Source organism: Haemaphysalis longicornis, unplaced genomic scaffold (genome assembly GCF_048455015.1).
Source record: "Haemaphysalis longicornis isolate Haplotype H1 unplaced genomic scaffold, Haemaphysalis longicornis Haplotype H1 scaffold_5, whole genome shotgun sequence".
NCBI classification, from domain to species: domain Eukaryota; kingdom Metazoa; phylum Arthropoda; class Arachnida; order Ixodida; family Ixodidae; genus Haemaphysalis; species Haemaphysalis longicornis.
The window spans coordinates 38,088,299-38,099,258 of NW_027526385.1; the positions used below are offsets into that span (position 1 = coordinate 38,088,299).

Genomic DNA, 10,960 nt, shown 5'->3' on the forward strand with positions numbered 1-10,960 from the left:
CATGCACCTCGCTGCATGAACAACTAACGGTGGCTCCTTCCCGCATCCGAGAAGAGCGGGTGTCTTCTTCGTCTTCTCTACCTTGTAAATATTGCCTCCTTCTCTCTCGCGCTAGCGCGTTAGGGTTAAGCCCCACAGCAGCCGCTCGCATAGTTCTCCATGTCGCGTGTTGAAATCGGCGCTCGTCTGCCAGTCGTGTAGGTGGCGTCGGGTGGTCCATTACCATAGAGAAGACGACGCACAACTGCAGTGAGTCCTTATCTCGCTTATTTTATTTCGTGTGGGGGAAGGGCTGTACAATGCATCACACGTTCGCCTCCCCCTAAGATTGGGAGAGGAGGGATGCGCCCGAAAAGCCACAGGCACCCGAGGAGGTTGTAGACGTCCGGCGGTGGCGGACGTCCACAGCCCTGGCGGTGCGAGAAAGTGTGTCGGAGACTCGCCACAGCGGGGACGCCTCCGCGTCACCGGAATCTCTGCAAGGGGGGTATATAAGAGCACTAACGTCCACGCAAACAGAGCAGAACCGTTGAAGAAGCGCGAACATCTTATCGTCGCCTCCCTCCCAAGGCTCCGCAGCCGTAGCAGTGACCGGATTTTCCATTGACCCTCACAGCGAGGACTGCCAGCGCCAAGCTCGGTAATCCAGGATGCAGCTTCTTGTGAGTAATTATGCTTAGGCGCGCTCATCGCGAATTCGCGCCGCAAAGCGCACCTGGGACCTTGGTGACCGGTTTCCGTAAGAGCGGGAGGCAACGCGAGCAGTTGTAAACAAGAGCAGGCATTTCGGTGTCACTGACGGGTGCAAGGTCCTTCCTGTCCTAAAAAAGCGGGTCGGGCATAAAGTCGGTCGCTCTGACGTTTTAATGAATCCTTGGCGTGCGGTGTGGGTCATTCGCATTGAATCGTTCTGTCTTCGCGTTCGTACTTGGGGATATTACTGGTTGAAGAGGATTTCGCTTCGCCAGAGACGTCAACGGTGGTTATGGTCGCAATAAACAATCTGCATGCTCGCTTGGAATCAGCAAGGCTGTTATCAGGGGTAGAGCCCACAGGGATTCGCACGTAAAACTCCGGTTGTAAGGAGGTAGTTCCACTCTTTTGGTATTAGAAACTGGAGCAGCAGCAGCAGCAGTAGTAGTAGTAGTAGCAGTATTAGTAGTAGTAGTAGTGGTAGCAATAGTAACTTTGATTACGCAACAGGCGGACCCGCTATCCGAGTAGGGATAACGGGAGCGTTAATACAAACAAAATAATATAATAAACAGGAGAGCGAAAATATGCGCCAGATTTGCTTTGAAACCAAGAATCACTACCAGAAACTTCCGTTGCAATGTTGCAGGAAATAAATGTAGATAAGATGGGCAACAGTGATATTTCTCCACATCAAGACGACGTGGGTGCCTTCGTGAGGTAGATTAACATTATCGAATAATTGCGGTAATATAACCAATATAGATATGTTAGCACAGCAATGTAATGTTTTTAACGAGGTACGAACGAAAATTTTGAGGTTGCACGAAAATTTTACCTGGAAATGTACGAGGTGTTTTGAAACACCGAAAAGAAATTAAGTTGCCTTTTATTGTTTCGAATTTCGCGAAGGAATGAGTTCGCATTGAATCATTTGAGCAGCGGATGTCTATACAATTTTGGTTTTTGTCAGTATAACATTGAATTATATTTTTTGTGTTGTAATATATTCTGTGTTTAAATATACGACGAAACTTTGCTAAATTGGTTTAATTTTTTTTGCTGCTGTTATCGCACTCAAGGCAGTACGCCTAGAGAGAGAGCGAGAACAATCTTTAATGAGTCTGGCGATGTCAGCCGGGCTAAGCCGCCAGGCTTGCTACTACAAAGTCAATGCGCATGTGCTGCGTTTTTCTTGTTAGTGTTTCTTGGCCTGCAGGATCTTGACATTAAAATTTTGGGGCAAGCACATGCTTCTTACACAATCCGGAGAATGAAACTAAAACTCACGAAGTACTCAGCGGAATTCCTCAGTAGATACTAGGTACACCTCTGCCTCACAAAATTATCAGATAGCACTAACGATTGTACTGGCATCCTCAGCTTCTGCGTCCCTCTGCAAAGCAACCGCTGCAGACTTCATTTTCTCAGCTACAAAAGTTATGACAATCACCTACTTGCAGTGTCACATCACAACGCGTAACTTGATACCTGTTGAAAGTGATCATCGTCACCGAAACAAAATGTACCGTATATGGTTCGCTTTGGCTGTCCAAATTTTTTTGTTGGAAAGGTGGTCGTCTGAGGAGACCACATGTGCTCGTATAAGCACCGTTCAGAAGCTCTAAACTTCCACGTGCGGCCAACCCTAAATCAAGTGTGTTCGATTCAGCATCAGCGGCGATTTGCTGGGAGTGTTTTCACTTATATTGTAAGAGTCTTGTAGGGATGATACAGCATTCATTAAAATTTTGCATTGAACTATAAATACATCGCCAACTTTCGCTGAATCCGTCCTTGCTGAAGAAAAAGGGTCTGATCAATGATCTAATAGTATAATACGACAGACTGTTTTATAATGTAGCGTTGTAATGTTTTGCCAGTAGAAAATATGTGCTGTCTTAGGCGGTGTGATTGTCTACAGCAGTGAACTCTTAAGGGAAGGTGGCAAAAAAAACTGGCGTTACAGCGTCATTTTATAATTCAATCTTTTTGGTCAGAGCCCTAACCATGCCCACACTTCCCGTGATGCGTTAGTGGAAACGAGGAAGAAAATATCAAAAACCCTGGTCGATCCCGTCATTGTCAATATGCCTTTTTAAATAAATTGACTTCTTTTCATTTTAATGAAGAACATCGTAAATGTCATCGTCGGCGTTGTCATTGTCGTCGTCGACTGCAGAAAGTGCGGATACAAGAAAAGCCACGCTTGGTTCCGGATAGAATTTATGAGTGGTCCTCTTGTTTTACACCTTGTGCTTCGAAATAGTGAAATATCAGAGTGCAGAGTAATTGTTCTGTCCCCCTTTTATCAACCCTGCGCTTCCTCGCAGTGCTTGAGCTGCTGCTATTTAATCGCTACTAAAGGTATACGCATTTGTGCAGGAAACCTCAAATACTTTTCTTGGAACTTCACGGCATGTTGTCACGTCTTTCATGCATCCTTTGAAATTGGATGTATGGTTTAATGCTCAGCTGTTAGCCGTACCTTCACCGAACCGTTCCTGTCCATCTTTGCAGCAATCATTAAAAAGAGGTTAACACACCCAACATAAATATGTATGTATACCCATATATATATATATATATATATATATATATATATATATATATATATATATATATATATATATATATATATATATATATATATATATACATAGTCGTGAAGTGGAGTCCTTAGTTGCTGCAGGAATACGCACAAAGTAGAAGTACGCTCTTCGGAGACTTTATTTCCAACGTTTCGACCTGAGACAGGAGACCTGTCTCAGGTCGAAACGTTGGAAATAAAGTCTCCGAAGAGCGAAGAGCGTACTTCTACTTTGTGCGTATATATATATATATATATATATATATATATATATATATATATATATATATATATATATTACATATGCATGGGTGTATGCATGTATGTATATGTGCATGTATGGGCCTTGTATGTATGGATACGTTTCATCAAATTACAACAAGCCGTCACCATCATGCTTTTGAAGTTTGAAATCCTTTTCAGGACCGTCGCATTAAGTGTAATAGCACGTATTGTAAAGTATTTTTGTGTACAATGTTATTCGTCGAGTAAAATCCTAACCACCCTTTACAGCAGCTATAATTTTTAGTGGTTCGCGTGCAATAATGGTTCCACAGCACGACAACTATAATACGTTTTAGAAGGGTAGAACTCACCAGCGATTATCTGTGCTGCAATCATTTTGGTTCTTGTGTTCCCGGGGTGTTTAGACCCCCAACGGGTGCCGATGTACTAGTGGCAGTCCTTTTACCCATATATTATTTTTTCTTCTATTTACCCGCTTTGGAGTGTGTAGAATTCTCTGGAAAGCACTGAAATAAATTCAATAGACATGCCTCACCGCACTCTGATGCCGTAGTCAGCCCTTCGCAGAAACATACTCGCCTTACCTTATGTGCCGTGATTAGTTTGCGCGGACTGCATAAAATAATAACGTATCATGTCTTCGCGTAAGCACATGGGAAACAGCTAGGGATAGTTTTACAACGATGCAGTGTTTTACAACCAAGGAAAGGTGTAATACGAGGAGCTAACGAGCTTTCCAGTGTCCGTATTCTGAGACTCTCCTCCACTCAACGTGTTTCCTCGACTAGGCTGCGTAGCGGATACCGCACTGCTTTTACATCCGACAATCGCTTTGAAGGATCCTCTCGACTAGAGGCTTCAGTGTAGGAGGGATTCAGAATACAAGGGCAGGTCAAAAAAAACAAAGCGTAATTAATACTATCCTCACGCGAGTCCTTATACTACCTGAATATGTTGTAAAAGAAAAGTTAAGACGCTTTTATGGTTTCAGTTAACCGAGGTGAGGAATCCGAGCGCAAATTTTTTTTCGCACCCCGCTCAGAAATCTGCTCTTTTCGGTCAGTGGCTCAGACTATGTAGGATGTAAAGGCGTTTTCCTGTGTGTGACGCTAACTTCTCCTACACGAGACAATAAAAGAAACAACCAAGTATTTTTTATAAGGTTTTTCTTTGTCGAATTATCGCACTTGTCCAATCCTGGAGCGTGAACGTACTCCTGTGGCGTCAGGACTGTTCCCCAACATTACACAGTGAAAATATTGGGCAGTGAGCGTCTTCGCTTTCTGCGCATTCAGAATTTCTGTATTTCAAGCTCTTTATGGTTTTTCCAAAAACTGTAGCGAACTATTTATTATTGCAAACTTGAAGAACAGCATAAATATGATTTCACCACCGGCTTTCTTAAGTGCCTCAACATCACTTTTAAATAAATTTTAGTAGATTATAACTCATAGTCCGGTGCCTTTTGCATCACTAAAAGTCATAAAGTGTAATCAATGAATTCAGGCATTCAGTTTACCCTGACGAAACACGTAAGACATCGTGCCAGTAATTCAAATAAACAAAGTCCAACAAAAACGTGCACGAGATGCCGCTTTCATACACCCACGGAGAGTATTAGTTTACTACAATCGCTATTGTGGTTGGAGAAATACAGTGGACGTAAATGCTCATTGTTATTATGGAGACCCCCTGAATGATGGAGATTCGTAAATATATTGGTTATCTTGAATTGTCTGACAACTGTACTTTACAGTATTTTGCACATGGGGCAGCAGGGTGACATAGACAGTGTTTTATTTTAATAGGGAACGCATCAAAAGTTGCAAATTACAGGGTACGGTGTCGGAGAGAGTCGTCGCGGTGGCCCCTACGGTGACCTACCGCGGAAATGGCGATGGAGCAGGGTACGACGCCGGCCTCGGATAGGGCGCTGGACGAGTTTACGGAAACGGAGCCAGATAGGGTGTCGAAGCACCTAGTTATGGGGGACTGCGTTACTCCAACGGGTATGGCCCGGCACTCACGACGGGATATGCGGTTATGTTGGCATGCTGTTTGAATGCGGGTTGCATGTTGTCGGTGCGCCAGGTTTTATCCTGACGTAAATGCATCAATTCAGGGTGCCAGACATTGAAAAGTCCTGTGCATGAAAACCAAACAACGGGCTTTGTATGACGATCGCAACACATCCGCTAACCGAATTGTGGCTTTTCTTTTCGCCTAGGCACTACCAGTCCTACTCGGGCTCTTTTCCTGCGCCTTCGCGGGATTTCTCGGTCATGGTTCCGGCCGTGCTCTCTATGGCACACCAGGAGTGGCCACAGTCCACCATGCTGGACCAGCCCTCTCCGTATCCGCAGCCTCTCCAGCCATCAGCGTAAGACCCGCCTACTCTGTGGCTGCGGCAGCTCCAGCCTACACAACCAGTGTCGTCCACTCCGCTCCAGCCGTTGGATATGGTGGGGTGGGGTACGGTGTCGGACAGAGAGTCGTCGCGGCGGGCCCTACGGTGACCTATCGCGGATACGGCGGGGGAGCAGGGTACGGTGCCGGCCTCGGATACGGCGCCGGACTAGTTTACGGAAGTGGAGCCAGATATAGCGTCGGAGCACCTAGTTATGGAGGACTGCGCTACTCCACAGGGTATGGCCCGGCACTCACGACGGGATACGGCTCCGGTCTAGGATACGGAAGTGCCCTGGTTTATGGAAGTGGAGCCAGATATGGAGTCGGAGCACCTAGTTATGGAGGACTGCGCTACTCCACCGGGTATGGCCCGGCACTCACGACGGGATACGGCTCCGGTCTCGGATACGGAAGTGGCCTGGTTTACGGAAGTGGAGCCAGATATAGCGTCGGAGCACCCAGTTATGGAGGACTGCGTTACACCACCGGGTATGGCCCGGCACTCACGACGGGATACGGCTCCGGTCTCGGATACGGAAGTGCCCTTGTTTACGGAAGTGGAGCCAGATATGGCGGCGCCGGACTGGGCTACGGAGCTGGAGCAGTTGGCACCGCGTTCACCGGACCTGCAGTATCTCAAGTCAGCCGTGTGTCCTACTCCGCGCCTCTTGTCTCCGCTGGACCAGCTGTCAGCTACGGTGCTCCGGCCGTTACCACAGTTCACCACGCAGCACCAGCCGTGAGCTATGCCGCACCTGCCATCTCCGTTAGGCCAGCAGTGAGTTATGCTTCCCCAGCCGTGTCCTACCGCGCAGCCGCTGTTCAAGCTCCCGTCTCAACCTACGGCGCCGGTCTCGGCTTTGGCCACACAGTAGGACAATACCTGACGTCCCCAGCCTACACCACGGGTCGGGTCAGTTATTCCGCACCAGCCGTAGGCTACGGCAGCCCCGCCTATGCAGTGCGTCCAGCCGTTAGTTATGGCACTGCTGCCTTTGGAGCTGTCAGGCCTGCTTCGGTGAGCTACGCCACAGCGCCAGCTTTCACAACTTATAGGCCAGCTGTGAGCTACGCCACTGCGCCTGCCCTAACAACGTACCGCTCAGCTGCTTTGACTTCGCCAGTCGCAATGTTCGGTGCTGGAATTGGTCTCGGTCACAGTTTCGGACATGCGTATTCTGCCCCAGGATATGCTTCCTATGGTCCCTCTGTTAGCTACGGGGCCCCTGCCGTGAGCGTTGTAAGACCCACTGTAAGCTACTCTACCGGACCTGCAGTTACTACGTCCTATCGCACAGCCGCTCTCAGCGCACCCGTGTCTACGTTCGGCGCGGGATTGGGTCTTGGATACAACGTGGGACAGTCTTACGGCGGTGCAGGCTACACTGCCTACAGGCCAGCAGCTGTGAGCTACAGCGCCCCAGCTGTTACTACCGTCCACCATGCTGCTCCTGCAGTCAGTGTCGTGAGGCCACCTGTCAGCTTCGCCGCCGCTCCGGCTATTACTGCAGTGAGACCAGCCGTTAGCTATGCTGCTGGGCCTGCAGTCACGACAACCTATCGTACTGCGGCATTGCAAGCTCCGGTGGGCGCATACGGCGCCGGCCTTGGGTACGGCGCCTCCCTCGCTGGCCCAGCGGTCTCCTTTTCCGCTGCTCCGACAGTTACGTACCGCACCGCCTCGTACGGAGCTCCCGTTTCCACATATGGATCTGGTTTTGGTGTTGGTGCCGCGTTCGGGGCCCCAGGATACAGCACAACGCGGAGGGTATCGTATTCCTCGCCTGTGGTTGGTGGTTACACTGCCGCAGCTCCCGCCGTTTCCTATGGTGTCGGAGGACTCAGGGCGGGATACGCCGGTTACGGGGGATATGGTGGCGGACTTGGGGGCACGACGACGGTAGTCCACCACGCAGCAACTCCTGGAACTATTGTTGGTGGAGCTGGGCTCGGATATGGAACGCAGGCTGGTGTCCTTGGACAGGGTCTTCACTACAAGACTCTGGTGTCTGGGGGAGGTCTCGGCGGCGGCGTCGTCGCCTACGGACACGGCCCCGGTGTGGCCCCGCATGTCAAGGTCCTTAGTCCCTTGAAGAAGAAGAAATGAAGAACTTCTTATTCGTGCAGAGTGTTTCAACCGGCGGGAGATCAAAGGATACTTGAAGGCAACGTTTCACGATGATGAAAAAAAAATCGAGCGATATTTATTTGCCCGTTTTGTGCCATGTTCGACAGTGGTATTTTACAACCCTCCTGCTGAGTTATGCGGACCGTCTGCTTGAGACAGGTTGAAGTCACTGGGCTTCTTGTTCTAGTGTGTACAAGATCTCAGAGGACATGATGAATAAAGCAAAAAGAAGAAGTGAAACGTGCTTTCTTTTGTCTTTACGCACTGCATAGAGGAGGCTGAAATGTTCGTCAACAGTATATCACGAAATATTGAAACCAATAAAAACACTATGTATATGGATGAAATCTGAGGCGCGGATTAGACCGTAAACTAGGCCGTTAGACACACCACTAGCATAGATAAAAGCACTCGAAGCATGTGCACGAAGAGGAACAAGACAACGACGGATGCACACTTTTACACTTTAAAATTCTGTGTTCCTCTCTGCCAGAAAAAAAGGAAGAAAATAATGCGGGCAACAAAACCCGCTCCGCCAAAGCTATGGCAGGTTTAGTACGCATGCAACGTAAACAACCACATCTCAAAGTAAAAAATGCGGCGAAATAAACTAATGCAAATAGGAGTAGCCTAATTCGTCAGGAAATAAAGAAAACAGGTAAACTTCCGTGTCAATTGGGCACAAGAGTACACAACAGAGGAGCAGTTTCAATTCAGAATCGCTCCTTTGTGCAGTTTTGAATGTAAACAGTTTCAAGTTTCGACGCCAAGCGTTCATTTCAAAGCTTATAGGGAAGGTCTATTTAAATCATTCCGAACCATCACAAACCTAAAAAAAATGAAGCAAGCTCACACTAACTCGTAAGATTTGAATTTAACGAAGGTGTACGAAACCTTCACGACCATCACGATGGTTTAAATCTACGATTCCAGCCGATATGCTTCTTCGTCGCAACCAAAAGAACCTTTCTCCATCATTGTTGCTATCAGTGTGAGCTTCTTTTAATTTTTTCCTAGTGGTAATCATTGGACATAATTTTTTGGTGGGGAGGGAGGGGGCGTACGCTCTGACGTGTCTTGTTCCGAAGAACTGTTGCAATGATTACGGCGAACGCTGGAGTCTTTCTCGTTCCGATCAAGTGTTGGCCTTATTACAGCGAACACTTCAGTTTTTTTTTTTTTTTGCCAATCTTGTCCAATATCCCTAAGTGGGTATACTTGGCTTCACAAACGTGCTGCGAGGCACGAACACTCGAGAGCTCGGCATTTTATATGTTCTTTAACTGCCGAGTGGTCGCCGCAATCTTGGCAAATCTCCCTAAATGGGCATGCTGGCTTGACAAACGTGCACAGGAGGCACTGGGCGGTAGTCGCGAGGCACGCACACTGGAGCTCTCGGAATTTTCTTGCTTGTGTTAACGGCCAGGCTCTCACCGCGAGGCCAGCACTCACGGGCGCGTGCTCGGCAATTTCTTGGTGATTTTAACTGCGATGACACGAAAAATTACTATTTGCTAACCAGCTACGCCGATAAAAGTGCCTTTCAACCTAGCATAAACGTAACCAAAATAGATTTAAATTTTGGGGGAATTCGATGCAGCAGAACGATCTCCGTAAAGGCTTCCTCAAAAGGTTAATAGGTTCTATCTAGTTTTGCACTACCATACAATGACAACGCAAATGACAGTCCAAATTTAGAAGTAAGATTTCAATCATATTGCTCAGTTTTTGACGTGGGCGTGAAGAAGAGAGATGTAGCAGGGCTGTCCCAGCATAAAAGGTGAAGAAAGAGCGTATGAAATATTTCACGAATGTTCTACGGGAACTTCACAGAGAACATTGTTGAGGCATACTTTAACAAATGGTACGTGAGTGAAACCTTGCGGCACATAAGAACTGCGTTTGTAATAGTAAAAACGGGTAAGCATTACAATGACCCCAATTGAGGCATCGGTTATGAAAAATGATGGTAGATGCACGCAGGTAAACACGAGATGGACAAGCGACAAAAATAAACAACCAGTGCGGGAGCACAGGGTGGACACCGCGTCATCGGTAATATTGAAGGGGCCCTGCAACACTTGATTGAACTTTTTCGAAATTTTAAGTGCTTGCAGGACGCAGTCAACGACGCAGCCAACCAACACACCCAGGGGTGCCATTCCAGAAAGCCCGAGATAGCTCTCTCTCGAGTTACAAGCTGCTCGAGTTAACAAAGTTGTGATATGGCAGCATCCGATAAACCTCGATCGAAACCGTCGCAATCGCGAGGAGCATGCTTCGCATATTCAGCGCGCCCAGTTGAGGCCACTCGCGTTGACAAAACCACGGCTTGTGCAAACATCCACGTGCAGCGCCGTCTAGAATTGAGTTGCAATATGCACTGTTCTGCGTGAAATAGAGAACCCCGCCATTTCTTTCAAAACTCCAGCCTGCCTCCGGCGTTCTTTCAAAGCTCCGCCATCTAGAAGCAACGCGGAGCTGCTCCAATTTTCTCGATGTTCTCTTCATCCATCGAATTTCGTTTGCTAGGTGATTTGAGCGTAGCTCCAGTGCAGCTCAGCGCAAGCCCAAACCAAGCAAGCGTAGTTCACACATCAAAGTGAACGCGCCATTCTCTCGACTCTGTCAAACCTAGCCGCGTTTGTTGACGTGCGAAGGGAGGGCGTAGCATCAGAAATCCTCCAGGTCAGCGTGTCATGAATTTAACGCAGACGGCTGCATTTGAATCGTTGAAGTCATGTTATCTGTCATTGATTGTGCATGAAGACGGCAGCCGTAGAAAATCTTGTCGTCTTGGACACTCCAATCTTTCGGAGTAGATGGGAGCCTTCGTTCGGACCAAATACCGCTGCGATTGTGGCAACATTGACTGATGGTGGCCCGGGGACTTC

At 47.8% G+C, this 10,960-nt stretch overlaps 1 protein-coding gene across 1 annotated transcript; it reads left to right on the forward strand.

The window, feature by feature from the left end:
- Nucleotides 1-395: 395 nt before the first annotated feature.
- LOC144138066 (uncharacterized) lies at nucleotides 396-8,228 on the forward strand. The gene is made up of 2 exons (XM_077670141.1): nucleotides 396-662; nucleotides 5,757-8,228. Exons 1-2 carry the CDS (start codon nucleotides 651-653, stop codon nucleotides 8,043-8,045), a joined length of 2,301 nt encoding a protein of 766 aa, XP_077526267.1. The 5' UTR covers nucleotides 396-650; the 3' UTR covers nucleotides 8,046-8,228.
- The last annotated feature ends 2,732 nt before the right edge of the window (nucleotides 8,229-10,960 follow it).